Source organism: Schistocerca serialis, chromosome 7 (genome assembly GCF_023864345.2).
Source record: "Schistocerca serialis cubense isolate TAMUIC-IGC-003099 chromosome 7, iqSchSeri2.2, whole genome shotgun sequence".
In the NCBI taxonomy this organism is placed as follows: domain Eukaryota; kingdom Metazoa; phylum Arthropoda; class Insecta; order Orthoptera; family Acrididae; genus Schistocerca; species Schistocerca serialis.
The window spans coordinates 530,888,062-530,912,687 of NC_064644.1; the positions used below are offsets into that span (position 1 = coordinate 530,888,062).

The 24,626-nt window shown below is 42.6% G+C and overlaps 1 protein-coding gene across 1 annotated transcript in view; it reads left to right on the top strand.

Moving 5' to 3' along the window:
• Window positions 1–24,626, top strand: part of LOC126413213 (fatty acyl-CoA hydrolase precursor, medium chain-like) — a 174,114-nt gene that overhangs the window by 31,812 nt on the left and 117,676 nt on the right. Inside the window, exon 2 of the mRNA XM_050083110.1 lies at window positions 15,246–15,380. Within this exon, the coding sequence (XP_049939067.1) occupies window positions 15,246–15,380 (135 nt within the window). The remainder of the gene's footprint in view (window positions 1–15,245; window positions 15,381–24,626) is intronic.

Genomic DNA, 24,626 nt, shown 5'->3' on the forward strand with positions numbered 1-24,626 from the left:
TACTATCGTAAGTCTGTCTGGACGGTATTTTACTAGTTTTTGTGATTTTAGTTTTATTGTATTAGGTAGTATAGATTCATCGTTACTGATTACTTTGACACTCGTAATTTATTTGTAACTTTTAGAGAAAAGGCTGTATGACCTAACTGAAATTCTTCCAACACGAGATTTGGAGATATCCGTGTATTGTTCGTCCACCGCTAACAGTCGTCTGGCTTTTGCTAAGACTCCATATAAGTTGTCAGGCTTTGTAGCTTATTCATACTTCCTCAGCATCTCAAACACTTCTTGTACATTGTTGAATTCCTTGTCTTTCGTTTGTCTACAAATATTTTTCAAGCTAATATTCCTTCTCTGGTTCCTCGGCGTTTTCGGACACCAAATTGGGTTTGAGACAGCGCGGCTTCAACTTCTAGACCATTCGGTTCAGGACGGTCCCCAGGCTGTGGTAGTGCTGATGTCGTTCTTCACCTAACATGAATTAATTACTGATAGCACCGACTGTGCCTGCACGACTATTTGAAATAATCGTATAAAATATGATTGCAACGTGGTGTAGCTCTCCGATTCCTCGGGCAGAGTAAGCACGCATATTAATCGAAATAGATATGGATTAACTTGTAGGGTTAGACAGCAATTGTAGGTCCATTGTAGAGCTCGAAAATGAGTGGGGATAGCAACACGCAGTCTGTTATTTCTTGAAGCATGTCAGTTCACAAGTTGTAAACGTAAAAAGATACATAAATCCGACGAGCATGGGAAAAAACGGAGGAACAATTGCACCTGGGGTTTGCTACACAAGAAGAGTTTACCTGCATACCGCAAAATTATTTGCTACGGCAACAAGTGACCTCAATGGCACACGGACCCGGCGTCGGTAACAGCCCCATCTTTAATGGAGACGGCTTCAAGGTACGTCTCGTCTCTCTAACACTGCCCATCTGTGAGTGGGCTCCTGTACTAACCCGATCTTTACACCTCGATTAGTTCGAGAGAATCTGCTACAGTGGCTCCTGGCAAGTTGCTATTCCAACTGTCGTGTTAGGCACGCTAACCCCCCCCCCCCCCTCCCCCACCGCTCCCCCCTCCACCCCCTCCCCCACCAACTCCTCCCCTCAGGAACGAAAAAAGAAAAGAACTTGTCAAGCTCCCTGGTAAGGTCGGAGTTTGCACGAGGCCTGAGATAGACGAGACAGACAGTATCTCTTGCCTACTCCACTGAGTTTGAACGTAACAGCCTCATTCTCACCTCCTGTTGTCCCAAGAAGTGCCCACTGTGCACAACAGCAGCAGAATTGCAAAGCGACCATTCTCTCAGTGAAGTCCAGTCATCCTAGCGTTACGTATTCAGCCAGGTGGTAATACGTTGGAAGAGATTGACCAGAAACATGACATTGTACACATTAGGTGTTAGCAACAGATTACAGAAAGTTGCTGTGAACTGATAACATTCCCTATTTCTCTATGATTTTATTCACACGTATGTTATAAACTGAGGCACTGAACGCTCACGGCCATATTTCAGTTTGCGGTGCTGTGCGCAAGATAGCAGTCGCAACATGCCCATAAGTCGTTGGAAGTTCCCCTGCAGAAATACTGAGCTATGACGCTTCTATAGCTGTCCATAATTTCGAAAGTGTCGCCGGTGCAGGATTTTGTGCACGAACTGACCTCTCGATTATATTCCACAAATGTTCGATAGGAATCATGTCGGGCGATCTGGGCGGCCGAATCATTTACTCGAACTGTCTAGAATGTTCTTCAAACCAAACGTGAACAAACAATGCTGTTGGACGAACATCCGCAACAGAGCATTATACCAGAGGTTGAAAATACCGCTTCAGTTGTAAATTTCTCTTATTATCACACAACATGTTGCGGCACTTCCGCGTGCTCGCGGGGGCTCTATACGATGTTAGGCACGTGTACTAGTTTCTTTGGCTCTTAAGTGTAACACACGTTTGTTACCCTCGTCTTGGGCTCTTTCTCACCCCTTTACGTCCTCTGAAATTAGTCAGCGTTGTTTGTTAATGGACGTTACTCCAGCACTCCCACTGCTGTGCGGCACCTCGCGATAATACATGATAAAAATGTCACTGCTGTTCTTTCAGATACGATAAACCTCTTACAACACCGATAAGGCGTAAGTAACACAAGAAACTTAATAATCTGAGATAGTTGAGTCTTTACTTCCGTCGTCCTGAGATAAACGATTGCGCAATTTTCACAGAGAGTAGCCGGCAGGAGCGCATCGCTGTAGTAAACATGCGCACATCAAAAACAGTTTTGCTTCACCACGGTTCTCAGAACATCTGAAGATCGGCGTTGACTGTGGGTATTGGATCACAGACACAGTTCCTTTGACTGTTCAGAGATGTCACTAAACCCGCCCAAAGATGTAAACAACCATGCATGAGCAGCGCCTTTTAGACGAAGGGGTCCGACAGCCGATCAGTTCCAGACATTCCACCAGGAAGGATGTACATGGCTCATGTTGTCTGTAGTTCAACCATGCCTGGACGGTCAATACCGCGGTTCGATCGCGTCCGCATTGCTACTTTGTGCCAGGAAGGGTCTCAACAAGGGAAGTGCCCAGGCTTCTCGGAGTGAACCAAAGCGATGTTGTTTGGACATGGAGGAGATACAGAGAGACAGGAACTGTCGATGACATGGTTCGCTCAGGCCGTCCAAGGGCTACTACTGCAGTGGATGACTGCTACCTACGCATTATGGCTCGGAGGAACCCTGACAGCAACGCCAACATGTTGAATAACGCTTTTCGTCCAGCCACAGGACGTCGTGTTACGACTCAAACTGTGCACAATAGGCTGCATGATGCGCAAGTTCCCTTTCGACGTCCACGGCGAAGTCCATATTTGCAACCACGACATCATGCAGCGCGGTACAGATTGGTCCAAAAACATGCCGAATCGACCGCTCAGGATTGGCAACACGTTCTCTTCACCGATGAGTGTCGCATATGCCTTCAACCAGACAATCGTCGGAGACGTGTTTGGAGGCAACCCGGTCAGGCTGAACGCCTTAGACACAATGTCCAGGGAGTGCAGCAAGGTGGAGGTTCCCTGATGTTTTGGGGTGGCATTATGTGGGGCCGACGTACGCCGCTGGTGGTAATGGAAGGCGCCGTAATGGCTGTACGAGACGTGAATGCCATCCTCCGACAGATAGTGCAACCATATCTGCAGCATATTGGCGAGAAATTCGTCTTCATGGACGACAATTCGCTCCACCATCCTTCACATCTTGTGAATAACATCCTTCAGGATAACGACATCGTTCGGCTAGAGTGGCCAGCATGTTCTTCAGACATGAACCCTATCGTACATGCCTGTGATGGATTGAAACGGGCTGTTTATGGACGACGTGAACCATTAACCACTCTGAGGGATCTACACAGAACCGCCATTGAGGAGTGGGACAATCTGGACCAACAGTGCCGTACTGAACTTGTGGATAGTATGCCACGATGATTACAGGCATGCATCAATGCAAGAGGACGTGCTACTAGGTATTAGAGGTACCGGTGTGTACAGCAACCTGGAGCACTACCTCTGAACGTCTCGTTGTCTGGTGGTACAAAATGCAATGTGTCATTTTCAGGAGCAATAAAAATGGTGGAAATGATGTTTATGTTGATCTCTATTCCAATTTTCTGTACAGCTTCCCGAACTCTCAGAACCGAGGTGATGCAAAACTTTTTTTGATGTGTGTATTAATTTTTCGTTTGAATATTACCTAGCGGTAACAACTAATGCCAATTTTCAGGTTTTCGCATTAAACTTTTCATTTTATTTGGGTGGCACGGTAAATGCGGGATCCTGTCTGGCAATGGCAGCAGCTACAGCAAAATGCAGTGCCGCAGTCTGGGCAGTGTCTCCGTGTGTTGTTCCGAGACAACCCACTTTCCGGCCGGCTGCTATAGCTGGACGAGTGCGTTACTGGTCATCCTCCCAATCGCTGCCTATACTCTTGTAGGGTAGGCAATGTGGAACGCTTAACAGAGTCCAGAAACACCTGCCGCAATATTTTATTCCACCCCTGCACTGTAGTCTCACGACCTGTCCATCGCTGCCGAAAAGCTGTGAGTATTTATGCTGATGTCGATATCTAAATATTTGCAGAGCCTCGCGTACAGCTCTTGTATAACAGGCTGGATCGACCGCCCTGTTTTCCCCAACTCTGAAGATTCAGCACCGTTTACGTTGTGGGCTGTTAACCTATTCACTGAACTTTTTACAATATTTCTTATAAAATATTTGATATTGCATGTATGAGGTATACCGAACAATATCTAATGGGCGTAGAGACATTTAGACTGCCCTTTTCATATAACAGAAAAACTGTAATGTCATATTACACGGCTACAGAAATGTAGGCTCGGAACTTGTGTGGTAGTTTGTAAATTTGTTGTTTGTTGAGTTCTGGTCAAAACTTTATTTGTTAAAGGTTAATGTTGCTTGTGCAGGTTCCCTCACAGTGACTAACCATATAGGACTATAAAACTACTTTAATCACCACTCGTCCTACCGTACCAATAGAAAAAATGAAGGGTTATTCAGTTTGTGTGTCTATGTTTACGATAATGAGGTATAAATACATCACAATGAATATTATTCTCCACTTTGCCATTTCCGAAAACATCTCAGGAATCGAAAACATTTGAGACAAACTGCTTCAGTGTGGTTTATGACTGGGGTAGGAAACGCAACTGTGTACGGTTCGTTTTATGTTTGTAACTGTTTTTATTGACATGTAATTACATCACACAATTGAGTGCCCGGCTCGGGCCCCTGTTGTCTTCCCGGCCCATCTTTTTCTTCGTTCAGGGCCACTTGGAAATCTAAATACGTAAAAACCATTTTTTCAGTGGTTAGTGCAGTTCGCAGCTGAGCAGGCACCAATATTTACGACGAATTTTTCAATACATCTAAATAGAAATCCCCACACGCTTCGTGAGTCAGACGTGAACAAATATGTGGTGTCACCGCCAGACACTACACTTGCTAGTTGGTAGCCTTTAAATCGGCCGCGGTCCGTTAGTATACGTCGGACCCGCGTGTCGCCACTATCAGTGATTGCAGACCGAGCGCCGCCACACGACAGGTCTAGTCTAGAGACTCCCTAGCACTCGCCCCAGTTGTACAGCCGACTTTGCTAGCGATGGTTCACTGTTTACATACGCTCTCATTTGCAGAGACGACAGTTTAGCATAGCCGTCAGCTACGTCATTTGCTACGACCTAGCAAGGCGCCATATTCAGTTACTACATGTAATATCTTCAAGAACGTATTCTGAACAGATAATATTGTGACTCATATACCGTCAAGAGCGACGTTAATCATTAATGGATTAAAGTTAAGTATCAAACTAATTTCGTCCGCTTTCTGGATTCTCATTCCTTGTCATGTTCCAGACCTCACGTCAGTATAGTTCTTCCCTCCACACGCTAGCCTGCGTGAGCTAAAACGCGTGCATTTCGGCCTCCATATGTAACACCGTGTTGGCTCTTCTGCTAACACAAAAAAATAAATCCTGTACTTTGGGGTAAACTTGGAGGATAGTTCAGGTCAGGTTGTAGGAGTCTTTGTCTCATGCGTGACTCCACTCCAGTAGCTGAGTGGCCATGCGAGGGGCCCGGCTTCGATTCCCAGCTGTGTCGGAGATTTTCTCCACTCAGGGGCTAGCTGTTGTGTAGTTCCCATCATCTCATGATCATCATCGGCACGCAAGCCACCGAAGTGGCTTTAAATAAATAGACTTACACCAGGCGGCAGAACTCCCGGAGAGGGGACTCCCAGCACAAATATGATATTCGCACATTTCTTTTCACGCATGGCGCATACTTTGGAGCGAACTGATCACTTCCAAGATACAAGCTGTCTCCTCAGATGACATGAGGACTTTGGGATGCATATGTCAGCAGCATGGTGTTCCACCTGTTCTTTGTCGATGTCTCGCTGTTCAGAAACAGCAAACACAGGGTCCACTTTCCTCTCCTGATCACACATGTTGATGGCTTCGTGTGGGGTCTGCTCCATGTGGTGGATGGGAGTGGGGAGTGGTCACTGTAATGAAATTCATCGGTAATTTTCTACGGAATAGAATCAGCAACGGCTGGAGAACTGAAAGAGATGTTTATGGCTCAGGATAACACAGTAGAAGTTTTGAAATGTGTATGGTTGTCTGTATTGAGGATACTAGCTCCTGAGATGTCTTGAGGCTCTGTACAACTCGACCACTGTGGCAAGTATAGAGGATAAGCCTCATAAAAAAACTGAAGCCTTCTATTAGGAGAGTTGGTCGCGGAATTATTCTATCGTTGAGACCCTCTTGTTTTATTGCTTGTTGTGGTGGTAAGCGCAAAGAGCGCCCGGTGATCCTTTGTCCCATATTAATTTCAGCAGCAGCAGGTCAGTAACCAGGGGTATTAGCCACATAGCTACCCCTGCACTGGACCTGTCTCTAGTAAAATCATTCTTTCAGTGAAGAGTATATTAGTTTTTTTAGAAAACAAGCACAAAAGATTTCCTTGTACGGAAAGTTTCATTTCCTCCATATGTCCTGGACACATTGATGTTTCACTGTAGTAAAGCAGGTTTTCCTCGTTCTTTCCTCCTGTCAATCCAACGCGGCGGAAAGTTTGCTGTAGTGAGAAGTTTATTTCTTAGGATTTGCAGGTTCTCTCCGTCAGATGTCGAAAATATAAGCATGGTCGTCAGTTAGATCCATCACGTCGCATTATTTAATTGTTTGGTATCTGAACTTTTTTTCGTCCTCTTGTTGGATTTTGGGGACGATTCTAACAAACATTCGTCCGGTTCTCTTTGCTGCCTTTTATGAAGGTGTATTATTATTTCACACTACATATTCTGCTGCCACCAATATCTGTCGTACAAATACTTGTTGCTTTAACCAGCGACGCCGACTTGCAGCTAGATTTACAGGTGGTGCCGGTTACGTTGTGTTGACCTGCCAGTGACCTACAAGTCTTTGGAACTCAATGATTCAACTCTGAGGCGAATTACTTCAAAAAGGTAGGTAGCTATGCAGCCTTAAATGATGTCTACATCTCTGCCGTATGAAAATAAATGAAGCACCCGGAAAAGGAGGAGGAAACAAAATGAAATTTAATGGGTTGAGGGGATATGAAATGTTATTTCAGTGGTTACAAAATCGAGTCAATTTAGAGAGAACTTGACAGTATGAGACCACTTGCCACTGTGACGTTGCACTCCTAATGATCTGGATGTATGCATCTCATTCGTTTGGGAAGGGTGTCGTAAAACCGTTGCATTCTTTCCTGATCAAGCTGGCCTACAACAGTTGTTACTAGTGCTTGATATCCTGGATACGGAGGTAACGTCCGAGCTGATCCTACAATTAACGTTGTATCTGGGAAAGATCTGGGGATCTTGCTGGCCACAACAGTATCTCAACATCACGCAGACAATTTGTAGACTGACATGCTATGTATGGAGCAGCACCACAGCACTGTCGCACGAGAGGCAGTATGTAAGGACGCAGGACCTCTCGGACGTACCATTGGGCCGTCAGAATTCCTTCAGTCACTACCTGAAGTCATAGCCGATGGCGGCTATAACCGCTCTTTTAATTGAGAACAATATTATCCGGCTCATTCTCATATATGGGAGAGGTGAACGACGATATCGGAAATAATTAATAGCATCGAAAAAGTTTTAATTAAAATTATCGATATATAATCTCTCATCAGAATAACGCCCGCAGTAAAGAGCAATCATAGAGGGTTTAACGCGGCTACTTTTGTTTCTAAATTCTGCTATATAAACCATGCGCGTGTATTTTTAGTTCTCTTGTCTTGTTTTCTGCGCTCTGAATAAGTCTACGTAGATGCGGCGTGCGATATAGCTGGCTTTTCCGTGTAGTATGGTATGGAAGCGATGAGGGCACTTTTGTTAAACCGCAAGAAAACTGACTATAGTTAATTTATACAGGACAGACTTTTGCCGCAAGGTCGCGGACTAGGGATATCTGAGGAATTGTGCGCGCGAGATAAAGTAGCGCTCAGTATTAAATTCTATTCCATGCCGAATAACCGATAATAGGATCTGTAGACAATACCATAGAGTAAATATCTCTGGAGTGAGCATTGCGTTCTGCGCATGTTGTCAACATTAAACTAGGATTGTCACCTGTTTTCGGGACTTCGCTGTGCATGTGTGCTTTCCGCAGAGTTTAAAGTTTATAATATCAAGAGTTTTTGTTGTGTTTTCACCTTTTGTCGATAGTGTAATAGCGATGGTGAACTACTGTTGTTGCTACGGATGCAAAGAAAAATATGTGAAAGGAGGGATAGTAGCTTTTCATGGGTACTATGTTCAAAAATTTCGAGACGCTTTATAATTAAGGCTTGATTCTGTAGATCTATATTTCTACGATTTCATGACTATATAATAGATATTACGTCTCATACAAAAGCTTACAAACAATCGCTTCCTCTCGTAAATTTCCTAGTGGACAGGAAAGGGAATGGTTAGCTGTTTCAGCAAATACTATCCTCCATGCATTTATCAGTGACTTGTCGATTATGTATAGAGATTTGAAAGACAGGATACAGATAAATTCAATAGAGTGGAAGTCTGTAATTGTCTTCGTACAATATGTGTGTCCAAACCTTTCTGTTTACAGTAGACCATGTTAAGTGTGTCTAGGACATGGAGAATGATTATGTGTGATTTATATTTTAGTTTCCCGAAGGATGAACAACGAGTAAAGATGTGGCTCCAGAAAATGAGGAGGAGCAATTTTGTCCCCACAAAATATTCCGAAGTATGTTCAAAACACTTTGAAGAGGAATGTTTAGACAGAGAAAAATTTGGAGGTGTGTGGCTGAGAAAATGAGGAGGAGTAATTTTGTCCCCACAAAATATTCCGAAGTATGTTCAAAACACTTTGAAGAGAAATGTTTAGGCAGAGAAAAATTTGGACGTGTGTGGCTGACGGTAGATGCTATACCAACTATTTTTAATTTTCCACAGCTCCTACTACTAATTTCTGCATTCAGCTTAAATACATTTTCTGCACAAATCAAATAAAAAACACAATAGTGTAGCTAATCACAGTCCACATTCATCTTCTTTGGTGTATTTTGCCTTCAATTTATTTTCTTCGCCATTTGATTAAGAAGCGTAAAATACTAGTAAACATATCCCCGAACTCTTTCATTTGTGTCACTTTCCACTTCCCTTAATGGTGTTATATGGGCTGACTGTTACATGACTAACTGTATTTGCTTTACATTACATTTATTCTCCGATCGCCTTTTTTTCCCCTTCTTAGTCTACTATTTATTTAATAAACCGGGAGCAAGTACGTAAAATGCGTTAAATAAACACTTCAAAGTGTCACCAGTAAGAAAAATTGTGTTTCAGGTCGCAAAAACGAGAAAATAAATACGCAGAAATAGCAGAAAAAAAGGACGAATTAGCAGGGATATAATCGCTAATGTGTGGCAAATTCGGTGTTTTTCGGACACTTCCAAAAGTACTAGCGTACTGTCAAGTCGTTTTGCAAGACTATCACAGCAAAAATGTACATCAGGCTCTGTAATACTATAAAGTGCCGTATCATGCCGAAAACTACCAAAAATCGAGTGCATCTGAACTGTGACACCTATCGCAAAGAAGCAGAATGTAATATCACTTGCCCTTAAAAGTTACGTAGCTGGTATATTCCCGGTATCAAATGGATACTGTTAAAATGTCTGCGCAACATATATAAATAATCCACGACACGTACGAAAAGAACCCGTCTGTACTAGGGATGTAGTGACATTCGAAATATACAGGGCGCTATACGAACAAACACACGACGTCCCGAGAACACGTGACCAGGCCGGCAATGTATGTTGACAACACAAAATCTGTTCTGCGCATGTGAATGCTCACTCCAGAGATATTTACTCTATGGACTATACGAAGGGACGTTAAACTGAATATAAAAACGGAACTGGACACTTGGCTTTGTGAAAGTAAAAGCGTACGAAGTTTGAATCACTGTATCGAAGTATAGTAACGGACCATAGTCCTTGCTACAATATCTTTGAGTGGCGAACTATAAAAACCACGGTCATTTTAGCAGCCGTAATTGCTGACAGTAATTGTAGGATCAACCCTCCTTTTCCCTCATAGCAAACGCAGTCATTCATGATCATTTAATTGTTGTTAAATGTTAGTAAAAAACTAAAGTGATTTCTGTTGAAAGGTGCGGAGCAAGTAAAATACAATGTTTACTGTGTGTGCTTTTTTAAAAAAATAGAATAGTGCTTAACATCTAAGAGTTTATATAAAAATAAAATATAACTGTAAGGTAGGTTGACATAGCAACATATCAAGTACGTATAGTGTTTTTTTACTTTGTGTCTATGTATGTGTGTTATTACATTCACATAATGTTACAATAAAATTAAGATAAAAATCACAGCAGGTTATGGGCCCAGAGCTATAAGAAAATAGAAAAGCTAAAAATAGAAAGCAAGAATAAGGAAGAAAAACAGTTAAAGATGTTTCAAGAAAACGAAGAATTTCGTGATATACAAGTGCTTAAAGTTAGTAGTACATTCAATCTGTGGAATGCTGAAATTAGAATACTATTTAATACGCAAGACCTGTGCAATATTGTGGATGGAACTGAAACACTGGAAAATTGCAAAACTTTAGAAAAACAGAAAAAATGGCAGAAAATGGACAGCAAGGAAAAACATTTTATAATGAGAACAATTGATAAAAAGGTAAAGCCACATGTACTGTGTTGTGAAACTTCCAAGGCAATGTATGATAAACTTAAAGCAATTTATAAAAGAGATGCGTCTCAAAGAACTCAGCAGCTGCTTAAAGAATTTTATAGTTTCAAGTACGATAAAACCAGATACATAGCTAGTAATATAAGTGCACTACAGAATATAGTATTTGAACTGAATCGTCTCCAGTCAGAAAAGATGACAGACATTATGATCATACCCAAGATATTGTCTATTTTGCCAGAAGAATACAAACACTTTTCTCCAGCATGGGATTCGTCACCCAGTGGTGAGAAGACTATGGAAAATCTAACTGCAAGGCTTATAAGAGAAGACGAACGACTGAAAAACAATAATCAAGAAGAGAGTATTGCCTTTGATGTTGGGTTTAACAAAAATAAAAGATATAATTTGTAAAAATTGTGGTTGTCGTGGACATTTTGCAAGAGAATGCAGGAAGCCTAAGAAGAAAGAACATTGCTCCATATGCAAGAGGAATAATCACAAAGAAGAAGAGTGTTACTTTAAAAGTAAAAATAAAATTCAAGAACCAAAACTGAGATCTTTCAAGCTCTGTCCTCATTGCAAAAAGACTAACAACAAAGAAGAAGATTGTTATTTTAAGAACAAAGACAGCGAAAGAATATCATTTCGCACTTTTTAAGACGTAGAAGAAGATCTAGTCCCTCAAGAAAACAAGAAACAAGACATTGGTGACGAAAAGAAGATAGAAGACACTGCACATATTGCATATGAATGTAACAAAGGAAAGATTTCACAAGAAGCCAATGAGAAAGAAGATATGGTCATGGTTGTTGATAGCGCATGTACAGGACATTTGTGTAATGAAGTGGACAAGTTAACAAATGTGAGACATTATGATGGTATTGTAAAAGTTGCCAAACAAGGTGGATCAATGAAAATAGTTTCAAAAGGAAACTTTGTAGGAGATAACTGTGTTCTAAAAGATGTTATGTATGTTCCTGAACTGAGCAGAAATCTGATATCTGTAAATGCAGTCACTGAAAAAGATTGTACAGTTCCAGAATGAGATTTTCACTCTCCAGCGGAGTGTGCGCTGATATGAAACTTCCTGGCAGATTAAAACTGTGTACTGGACCCAGTCTCAAAGTCGCGTACACTGCAGACGCTGTATCCATCTTTCTCTCTCTCCGTCTTTTTTTTTTTTTTTTTTTACCTGAGCCACCGATGGCACAGAGGATAGTGCGACTGCAGGGACTATCTCGCGCACGCCTCCCGCGAGACCCACATTCTCACCTTGTATGTCCACACACTACATTCCTAGTGTCCCTACCCGTCGGCAGCTGAAGGTATTAATATATAATCCTGCTTTCGTTCTAGATGGCTCCAGGTCGTCAATGGTGTGTGTTTTTTCGGACATGTCCAAGGGAACAGACACCATATCCACGTAAGCATAAAATCATACTAAGTTCATAAATGTTGCACTAGTCGCGCGTTGTCTACTGGTTTTTCTAAAAAAGGAAACAGAGTATTATCCTCAGTAAGGGTATGTTTTTATTATTAAAAGTCCCTGAAACAGAAAATGCTATGAACATCAAAGAGAAACAACAAAAAGACGATCCAACCTTAACTTGTGAAGTCAATGGACTGGACCTGAAGGCACTGTTAAGTCCCAATCACATTTATCTTTATAATTGTATATTTCATGGGAACTGTCTTGCTGTTTTATCAAAATTAACATTAGTTCGTACATAGCTAGCTAAATATGCAGGATGTTCAGCAGCCCTTACCGATGGGTTTTATGCAACCTGTGATGTCTTGAAATACCAAGCGCGAGATCTACGTATTCTCTCGCTCGCTACACAGAAACTATTACTCCTACATAAAAAATGAACGGGACTTTTTGTACGAAATTTAATGTAGTTGAATTTTGTACTGGGATATGTTTTCGACAGAGGCCACAGTTTTCGAATTATTCGAGGAAAATGTACATAAGTAACCTTCAAATGCATCTCTCTCTAATGACTCGAAAACCGTGGCCTCCAGCGAAAACGTGTCGCAGTACAAAATTTAACTACATTGAATTTCCTACAAAAAGGTCCTGTTTATTTTTTCTTTAGAAGTAATAGTTTGCACGTAGCGAGCGAGAGAATAGAATATCTCACATATAGCTTCTGAAGGCACTGCATATTTCATAAAACCATTTTTTAGGCTCAGCTGCATCACCTTGTATATTACCACTCAACTCAGGTCACACACGAACCATATTTTTATTTACGTATCTTTGCAGCGTTGTTCCACACACCAAGCCGCTGTTTGCAAAGCAGCTGTTCACTTGCCAGTCTGACGTTGTTGTTGTTGTTGTGGTCTTCAGTCCTGAGACTGGTTGGATGCAGCTCTCCATGCTACTCTATCCTGTGCAAGCTTCTTCATCTCCCAGTACCTATTTCAGCCTACATACTTCTGAATCTGCTTAGTGTATTCATCTCTTGGTCCCCCTCTACGATTTTTACCCTCCACGCTGCCCTCCAATACTAAATTGGTTATCCCTTGATGCCTCAGAACATGTCCTACCAACCGATGATCCCTTCTTCTAGTCAAGTTGTGCCACAAACTCCTCTTCTTCCCAATCCTATTCAGTACCTCCTCATTAGTTATGTGATCTACCCATCTAATCTTCAGCATTCTTCTGTAGCACCACATTTCGAAAGCTTCTATTCTCTTCTTGTCTAAACTATTTATGGTCCATGTTTCACTTCCATACAAGGCCACACTCCATACAGATACTTTCAGAAACGGCTTCCTGACACTTAAATTTATACTCGATGTTAACAAATTTCTCTTCTTCAGAAACGTTTTCCTTGCCATTGCCAGTCTACATCCTCTTTACTTCGACCATCATCAGTTATTTTGCTCCCCAAATAACAAAACTCATTTACTACTTTAAGTGTCTCATTTCCTAATCTAATTCCCTCAGCATCACCTGATTTAATTCGACTACATTCCATTATCCTCGTTTTGCTTTTGTTGACGTTCATCTTATATCCTCCTTTCAAGACACTGTCCATTCGGTTCAACTGCTCTTCCAAGTCCTTTGCTGTCTCCGACAGAATTATAATGCCATCGGCGAACCTTAAAGTTTTCATTTTTTCTCCATGCATTTTAATACCTACTCCGAGTTTTTCTTTTGTTTCCTTTACTGCTTGCTCAATATACAGATTGAACAACATCGGGCAGAGGCTACAACCCCGTCTCACTCCCTTCCCAACCACTGCTTCCCTTTCATGTCCCTCGACCCTTATAACTGCCACCTGCTTTCTGGACAAATTGTAAATAGCCTTTCGCTCTCTGTATTTTATCCCTGCCACCTTCAGAATTTGAAAGAGAGTATTCCAGTCAATATTGTCGAAAGCTTTCTCTAAGTCTACAAATGCTAGAAACGTAGGTTTGCCTTTTCTTAATCTAGGTTCTAAAATGTAGAGTCAGTATTGCCTCACGTGTTCCAACATTTCTACGGAATCCAAACTGATCTTCCCTGAGGTCGGATTCTACCAGTTTTTCCATTTGTTTGTAAAGAATTCACGTTAGTATTCTGCAGCTGTGACTTATTACACTGATAGTTCGGTAATTTTCACATCTGTCAATACCTGCTTTCTTTGGGATTGGAATTATTATATTCTTCTTGAAGTCTGAGGGTATTTCGCCTGTCTCATACATTTTGCTCACCAGATGGTAGAGTTTTGTCAGGACTGGCTCTCCCAAGGCTGTCAGTAGTTCTAATGGAATGTTGTCTACTCCAAGGGCCTTGTTTCGACTTAGGTCTTTCAGTGCTCTATCAAACTCTTCGCGCAATATCATATCTCCCATTTCATCTTCATCTACATCCTCTTCCATTTCTATAACATTGCCCTCAAGTAAATCGCCCTTGTATGGACCCTCTAGATACTCCTTCCACCTTTCTGCTTTCCCTTCTTTGCTTAGAACTGGGTTTCCACCTGAGCTTTTGATATTCATACAAGTGGTTCTCTTTTCTCCAAAGGTCTCTTTAATTTTCCTATAGGCAGTACCTATTTTACCCCTAGTGCGATAAGCCTCTACATCCTTACATTTGTCCTCTAGCCATGCCTGCTTAGCCATTTTGTACTTCCTGTCGATCTCATTTTTGAGACCTTTGTAGGGCTATGCTAACATCTAGCGTACGGAACACAAACTGTTTGGAATTGGACGTACAGGCTGTTGAGTTGCTAAATCGGCCAGCACGCCTATGTCCCGCGTTCTGCTCACGTGTTGATTTGATACTTTTGAAACTGACAGTTATTCTGTGTGGCACTGCTGTATAGCTATGCTAGGCGCTGTGAACCTCACAGTGCTGGAAGGCCGTACGTCCCCCTGAGCAGTGCGTGCTTGGTGGACGGATGTGGCCTAGATGCGTGTGAGTGACAGACGTGTGGTGTGATGTGTCCAGGCCCAGGACGTGCTCGTGACGGTGCAGCAGGGCACGCTCCGGGGCGCCGTGATCACCAGCGTGCTGGGCACGCCCTACATCAGCTTCAAGGGAGTGCCCTACGCCAGGCCGCCGGTGGGAAATCTCCGTTTCCAGGTGGGTTCTGTGTAACAACTTGCGCTGAATCATAAGTGTAAGTTTCCTGAATTTTTAAGGCGTTTTGTATTTGTGATTTAGACTGAACTCTGAATATTTGCTTGTTATCGCAACAGTATGAAAGTACGAGAGCGTGCTGAAAATTAATTTCTCCGATTTTTTTTCCTGTTTTCAATATCGTTCGAGGTATTTCTTCTCATGGATGTTACTCGGCAGACTTTACCACTTCACTGAAGCAAGCTACAACCCACTGCCTCTAGAGGTCTACTAATTGCAGCGTGTAACGTGGTGGCGTGTAACGTAACAATCTGTAAGCAACAGTTTGCTGGAATCGAGTTTCTAACCGCGGAAAACGTCCGATCCATTGTAATACACTACTGGCCATTAAAATTGCTACACCAAGAAGAAATGCAGATCATAAACGGATATTCATTGGACAAATATATTATACTAGAACTGACACGTGATTACATTTTCACGCAATTTGGATGCATAGATCATGAGAATCAGTACCCAGAACAACCACCTCTGGCCATAATAACGGCCTTGAAACGCCTGGGCATTGAGTCAAACAGAGCTTGGATGGCGTGTACAGCTACAGTTGCCCATGCAGCTTCAACACGATACCACACTTCATCAAGAGTAGTGACTGGCGTATTGTGACGAGCCAGTTGCTCAGCCACCATTGACCAGACGTTCTCAATTGGTGAGTGATCTGAAGAATGTGCTGGCCAGGGCAGCAGACTAACATTTTCTGTATCCAGAAAGGCCCGTACAGGACCTGCAACATGCGGTCGTGCATTGTCCTGCAGAAATGTAGGGTTTCACAGGGATCGAATGAAGGGCAGAGCCACGGGTCGTAACACATCTGAAATGTAACGTCCACAGTTCAAAGTACCGTCAATGTGAACAAGAGATGACCGAGGCGTGTAACCAATGGCACCCCATATCATCACGCTGGGTGATATGCCAGTATGGCGATGACGAATACACGCTTCCAATGTGCGTTCACCGCGATGTCGCCAAACACGGATGCGACCATCATGATGCTGTAAACAGAACCTGGATTCATCCGAAAAAATGACGTCTTGCCATTCGTGCACCCAGGTTCGTCGTTGAGTACACCATCGCAGGAGCTCCTGTCTGTGATGCAACGCCAAGGGTAACCACAATCGTGGTCTCCGAGCTGGTAGTCCATGCTGCTGCAAACGTCATCGAACTGTTCGTGCAGATGTTTGTTGTCTTGCAAACGTCCCCATCTGTTGACTCAGGGATGGAGACGTGGCTGCACGATCCGTTACAGCCATGCGGATAAGATGCCTGTCATCTCGACTGTTAGTGATACGAGGCCGCTGGGATCCAGCACGGCGTTCCGTATTACCCTCCTGACCCCATCGATTCCATATTCTGCTAACAGTCATTGGATCTCGACCAACGCGAGCAGCAATGTGGCAATACGATAAGCCGCAATCGCGACAGGCTACAATCCGACCTTTATCAAAGTCGGAAACGTGATGCGACGCACTTCTCATCCTTACACGAGGCATCACAACAACGTTTCACCAAGCAACGTCGGTCAACTGTTGTTTGTGTATGAGAAATCGGTTGGAAACTTTCCTCATATCGGCACATTGTAGGTGTCGCCACCGGCGCAACCTTGTGTGAATGCCCCTAAAAGCTAATCATTTGCATGTCACAGCATCTTCTCCTGTCGGTTAAATTTCGCGCCTGTAGCACGTCATCTTCGTGGTGTAGCAATTTTAATGGTCAGTAGTGTACATAGAAGAACGAAAGCTGTGTACGGTGATAACTCATCGGCCTCAGTAATGTTCCACATTGGGTTGTTCGAGCTGGTAATGAAAGAAATGGTGGTTCTAACCTCAACGTGTGTGTCAGAGATAGGAGCGGACGACTGCATACGGAAACCACGAGACTCAGTGGAATCGGACTGATGAGATCATCAGAGAAAATCATCGGATAAAACAGACACAGCTCCCAGGAAAGGGTGCCATATCACTAGAGCTCGTACAGGCTATCACTGTAGAACTGCGATAGAGGAAACAGTGTGCACGATGGGTGCCTCGACTGCTCACTCCTGACATCAAGTAGGCGAGACTGCATATCCACCAACTATTTCTTTTGCGTTTAGACGATGAGGGCGACGGGTTCCTTAACAACACTGTGACATGTGATAAAAGTTGGGTTCACCCTTCTGACCCCGGATTCAAGAGACCGCCAATTCTCCGCAAAGTATGACTGACACCAACAAAAGTTCAAGATCGTGCCATCAGCAAGCAAGGTCACGCTAACAATGATCTGGAATCTTAAAGGTGTGGTGCACGTGAAATTCAAGCCTACAGATACCACTCTACAAAATACTGCGAGACCCTCAGAAATATGAAAGCATGAATTCGACGAGTTCGTCCACTCATGGACAGAAACTTAGTGCTGCACCACTCATTTGTGATGCGACATTTGCAATAATCTGACGCCTTGGATTGACTGACATCGATCATCCTCTATACAGACCCGACTTCGTCCCATCCGATTTTCATCTGTTTCCAAAACTTAAAAGACATCTTCGAGGACTTCACTTTGATAGTGATGAAGTGGTGCAAGCGGAGGTGAGGTTGTAGCTCGGTCAACAAAGCCAACCATTCTACGCTGACAATATCAACAAAATGGTATCTCGTTGGGAGAAACTTGTTCGTCGCCAGGCTGAAAGTCTTGAGAAATAAATATGTACACATGAAGTATAACAATGCAAAATGTTAATATCGTTTGTGTAATTTAGAAAGCTTTAAGAGTTTTCACATAATTGGAGGCATTACTTCTCAGCACACCCTCGTAAAATATCCAATTTCATAATGGAGAACACTATTTTTCCTATTTTGCTACCCTTGGAGACGCCCTTGACGTGGTCTATAAAGCAAGTACAAAAGAGACAATGATTTCCAAAGAAACGCCCAAATGTCCAATAAAAGCAGATTTCTATCCTAGACCATTACATGGCTGAGAAACGTGAAAATATGAAATACGCTAGAAACAATTGCAAAAGTCAAAATGGTTGGTGGAAAGAAAAAAAAGAGGCAAAAATGACTTAAGAAACTTTAGATCTGTTTGCGTTCTATGCATTAGGTGAAAAATTTTCTCGTGATTTGTCACATAGCAGTGTAAAACTTTACATTTCAATCAGTCAAAAAAAAAAAAACAAAAAAACAAAAACGCTGAGCTTAGAAGAGGATAGAGCACAATGGGCGTTTGGAAGTCATAAAATATAGTGCAAGGTAACCAACATGAACTATCAGGCGTTCATTGATTTCGAGAAAGATTTCGCCTCGGTTTCTAAAACATCTGTACCAACAGCTCTTGGAAAACTGATTTAGTATACTGAAAATATGTAGCTCATTCCTATAGCTTCCATTAGACTTCATCAGAATAGTCAGAAAGAAGGGTGCTGCACATTACCAGTAATATTAGCACGAGTCCTAGAGAAAGTTATCATGATTCTTAAACTGAGAAAATGAAGAAAAATTTAAAATAAATGTAAAATTTCTCGGATTCTGAAGGAGTTTTATGTGTTTGCTTGAATGTCAAGTGCGTGTATTTGCTTGTTATTGAAATCTCATAAAAATAAAAGGCCAGTTATAGCTTGGAGAATACTGTTTCACCGCATGGTCACATAGCATACGTGAACTAGCTTTACATTGCAGGTGGTATAGAATCCATATCAGTAAACTGCTAAGTCTGTTACTTCATCACCCATTCCAGTTGCATGTCGATTATATAAAGACATCCAGGAGCAATAACAATTTGATTTTCAGTTTTTCACATAATTATTGACCGAACTTGAATAATTAAGATGATGTGATAATCTGCTCACTAAGAAGTGCAATTGTACGCTAAAGGATCAAATCGACAGGTCAAGTATTCCAGTTCAAAACTGTGTATGTCTTGCGGCAGCGTAACTACAGTGTGCAAATTACACAGATCATGTTCACCAGTGTTCGAGAATGAGAGTACTTAGCGACTTTCAGAAATTTTTACACATAATTTAAAACCTTTTGGAAACTTTTGCTTCCTGATGGCACCTACAAAATATTGAGATCAAATATTTTTCGCTTACTACCTTTTCACTATTCACGCAGTCAAATTTCGGCATCAGTTTTGACGTTTTAATTGATTACTTCTTTAATATTATCTGTATACGCAACACATTTTGAAGATAGTATCCGTATTTATCACTGAATATATATGTGAACTTATACCGGGTGATCAAAAAGTCAGTACAAATTTGAAAACTGAATAAATCACGGAATTATGTAGATATAAAGGTACAAATTGATACACATGCTTGGAATGACATGGGGTTTTATTAGAACCAAAAATATGCAAAAGTTCAAAAAATGTCCGACAGATGGCGCTTCATCTGATCAGAATAGCGATAATTATCATAACAAAGTAAGACAAAGCAAAGATGTTCTTTACAGGAAATTCTCAACATGTCAATAGCTGTAGTCGAAGAATAATGTTGTGAACAGCTCTGTAAAGCATGTCCGGAGTTATGGTGATGCATTGGTGTCGGATGTTATCTTTCAGCATCCCTAGAGAATTCGGTCGATCACCCCAAAGCCAATAATCGCACGGACTGAGGTATGAGGACTTGGGAGGCCAAGCATGACGAAAGTGGCGGCTGAGCACACGATCATCACCAAACGACGCGCGCAAGATATCTTTCAAGCGTCTAGCAATATGGGGTGGACCGCCATCCTGGATAAACATCGTACGTTCCAGCAGGTGTTTATCAGCCAGGCCGGGGATGATGCGATTCTGTAACATATCGGCGTATCTCTCACCCGTCACGGTAGCAGTTACAAAACCAGAATCACGCATTTCCTCGAAGAAGAAAGGCCCGATAACGGTAGATGTGGTAAATCCAACCCATACCGTGACTTTCTCGTCGTGCAATGGAGTTTCCACGACAGTTCTAGGATTTTCGGTAGCCCAAATTCTGCAGTTGTGGGCTTCGTCGGTCCACAACACGTTACTCAACCAATCGTCATCTTCCGCCATCTTTTGAAACGCCCACACCGCAAATGCTCTCCGCTTCACTAAATCGCCAGGTAACAGTTCATGATGCCGATGGATTTTGTACGGGTAGCATCGGAGGGTACGCCTAAGTGCCAACCAAACAATAGTATATGGAATGCCGGTGCGACGTGCGACTGCACGAGCGCTGACTTTCCCGTGCATAGACGAACCCGCTACAGTCTCCATTTCTTCCTGAACTGTCTCAGCAGCATTACGTCTTGTGCTCGGTCGGCCACTATGGGGTGTACTGTCTAAACAACCCGTGGCTTCGAACTTCGAAATCATTCTCGCCACAGCTGCATTTGTCAACGGACCTTTTCCCGTTCGAATCCCCTTCCTATGGCGATAGGATCGTAACGCTGAACTAGCACATTCCCCATTCTGATAATACAGCTTCAATAAAGGCGCCTTTTCAGGTAACGTCCACATGCTGCTACTGCTGGCGCATCTGATTCTCTCTCTCATTACAGCTCCTTTTATACACGATTGTCATGCGCAGTCACTGACGCTTTTCTGTCCAGCGCCATCTGTTGGGCATTTTGTGAATTTTTTTTTTTTGTGGTTCTAATAAAACCTCATGTCATTCCAAGCGTGTGTGTCAATTTTTACCTCTTTATCTACATTATTCCGTGGTTTATTCAGTTTTCAAATTTATACTGACTTTTTGATCACCTGGTATTACTGTACTGCACGAGTTTAGGAGATGTGACGTAAGACCCGTGAGAAACTGTGGAAGAGGGGACGTGTCAAATTACAATTCTAAATGCTTGGTAGAGCATGTATACTCAGGCTGCTTCTGCTAAGGGTAGTGAAACGACAAGCTAAAATCTGGCACGAAGGACAACACCGACACAGAAGAGCACAACGTGGTAGTAAACCAGGTTGTTTTTATCGTTTCAGACCAAGAAAGCTGTGGGAAAAGTTACGCGTATCGTAATGGAAGCCAGAACAAAATTTTCATTTATTTTAAAGTTGGAAATTATGAATCAAAAAGTCATTAGCCTTTAACAGCATTTTATTTAGTTTTACTTTTTATGAAACAGATTAGTTACAATAACTCTGATCTTAGCATTATCTGGTTTCTCGCTTAACTTAAGCAAGTATTAAATCAACGTTGACAATGGAAACAGCAATTAATCTGCTTTTCGCAGAATCTGATGTTCCTCTTAAATTGCGCAAATATTAAACAAAATTTGACACTGAAAACAACAAATCAATTGATCTTCGATTTAGTTTACGCAACTGGATGAGCTTTACAACGTGAGAGGGCCCCGATGGAAGCAAGACTACGTGGAAGCAACAGTGCTAACATGTATTTACCCGTTCAGCTCTCTGATGCAAGATTAAGGAAATTAAATTGTAACTGGAGTTCAGTCAACAACTTAGCCTGCACATTCAAACATATGAAAAGCGAACGACCCACATTTGAGATTGCGCCACTGCGAATTGCGAAAACTCACCTCTGTTCCGATACAGCAGAAGGCGCAAGTGGCCACAGCTGGCCAGCAGCTTCCGTCTTCCTTCGTCAGCGTCCGCGCCGCTCGAAACTCTGTTCCCAAGTGCCATAAAAAATTCCTTCCAGTCTCTCGAAAATTGTAGGGTGAGACTATTGCCAACATGATGACCGAAAACTGCCACAAAATTTTCTAAAAATCGGGGAAAAGACGACTGGCGTCCTTCTTCTCTGCTTACATGAAATACATTTAATCTTCACGAAGTTGGTAAATAGATATGTAAACAGGAAGAATATGGTGCTGCGGTCGGCAACGCCTATATAAGACAACAAGTGTCTGGCGCAGTTGTTGGATCGGTTACGGCTGCTACAATGGCAGGTTATAAAGATTTAAGTCAGCCTAACGCGGTGTTATAGTTGGCTCCCGAGCGATGGGACACAACATCTCCGAGGTTGCGACGAAGTGGGGAGTTTCCCGTACGACCATTTCACGAGTGTACCGCGAATATTAGGAATCAGGTGAAACATCAAATCTCCGACATCGATGCGGCTGGAAAAAGATCATGCAAGAACGGGACCAACGACGACTGAAGAAAATCGATCAACGTGACAGAAGTGCAATCCTTCCGCAAATTGCTACGAATTTCAATGCCGGGCCATAAAAAGTGTCAGCGTGCGAACCATTCAACGAAACGTCAACGAAATGGGCTTTCAGAACCGAAGGCCCGCCCGTGTACCCTTTATGACTGCAAAGCTTTACGGTTCGCCTGGGCTTGTCAACACCGACATTGGACTGTTGATGGCTGGAAACATGTTGCCTTGTCGGACGAGTCCGTTTCGAATTGTATCGAGCGGATGGACGTGTACGGGTATGGAGACAACCACATGAATCCATGGACACAGTATATCAGCAGGGGACTGTTCAAGCTGGTGGAGGCTCTGTAATACTGTGAGGAGTGTGCAGTTGGAGTGGTATGAGACCCCTGATACGTCTAGATACGTCTCTGACAGGTGATACGTAAACATCCTGTCTGATGACCTGCATCCATTCATTTCCATTGTGCATTCCGACGGACTTTGACAACCCCAGCAGGACAATGCAACACCTCACACGCCCAGAATCGCTACAGAGTGGCTCCAGGAACACTATACTGGGTTTAAACACTTCCACTGGCACCAAACTCCCCAGACATGACCATATTGAGCATAGCTGGGATGCCATGCGACGTGCTGTTCAGAAGAGATCTCCACCCGTCGTACTCTTACGGATTTATGGACAGCCCTGCAGCATTCATGGTGTCAGTTTGTCAGAGTTCACCTGAGACATGAAGGAGGCCCTGGCGGCGTCTATCAAGTGAACTGAGGGCAACTGGCTGCAAATAGTGGCACATGTGGGCACGAATGACGCCTGCTTCTTGGGATCTGAGGTGATCCTCAGTGCCTTTCAGTTGATGGCTGATTTGGTAAAGGCCCGCAGGATCAATTGCAGTCCTGTGATATGGTGCACAGCGGAGGTTCTAAACCACAGGCTCAGACGATTCTCCAGTGGTATTAGATACGAATTTCTCAACATCTGCTATTGGATGGAGAATTGTAGGGCTCCTCTTAATAGGTCAGATGTCCAGTACCAGCACTAAGAGCACTGCACGCAGGAAGTCATTAGTAGGGTAGCAGAGTACATATGGAGTGCACATGGGTTTTTTTTTGGGTTAGAGAATCCTCGATTTGGATCAGAGGCGAACTGGCTACTAAAACCAAAGATACGCCAAGAAAATGTTTCCAGAGAATGCTCGTCTTCGAATATCGGATATAAAAGACGTTAATATGATATTAATAAACTGCAGGAGCATCCAAGGAAAGTTCCCAGAACTAGTATGGCTTATTGAAGGATATGATGTCCAGATAGTATTAGGAACAGAATGCTGGTTGAAACTGGAAGTGAATAGCAGGGAAATCCTAAGTTCAGATTAAAATATTTATCGTAATGGTAGGTAAGTCACTAATAGTGGCGGCGTATTTATTGCATTAAAGAAATAAATAATACCTAGAGAAGTTCTCGCTGGTTCCGAATGTGAATCAATTTGGGTTACGTTGGGCATCAAGGGTGGGTTAAAAATATTATACTAGACCGCCTGGCTCAACAGCTGTAGTAATAAGGCGCTTCATAGAGAACTTGTGTAATATCGTTAATAATTTTCCTGATCATGCTATTGTAATTGGGGGTGACATCAATTTGCCAGGTGTAGGCTGTGAGAGTCATATCATCAAAACTGGTGCCAGAGACAAGGATTTGTGTGAAATTATTACGAATGTGGTGTTCGAAAATTACTTCGAGCAGACAGTTAGAAAACCAACTCGTTAAGGTAACGTCTTAGACCTGCCAGCAACAAACAGACTTGAAATTACCGAATCAGTGAACGTCGACGAAGGTATCAGTGATCATAAGGCTGTGATAGCCACTATGATTACGGGTGTTACAAGACATATGAAGAAAGACAGGAAAATATTTTTGCTTAGCAAGAGTGACAGGATACAAATTGCAGAGAATTTGAGAAGTCGGCATCAAATATTCATTGCTGGCGACGAAGATATGGATTAAGAATTGAAAACAAAATCGAAGTGTCGTTCAATATGCCTTAGACTAGTATGTTCCGAGCAAAGTCATAAGAGATGGGAGACCCACCTTGGCTCCATAGCTGTGT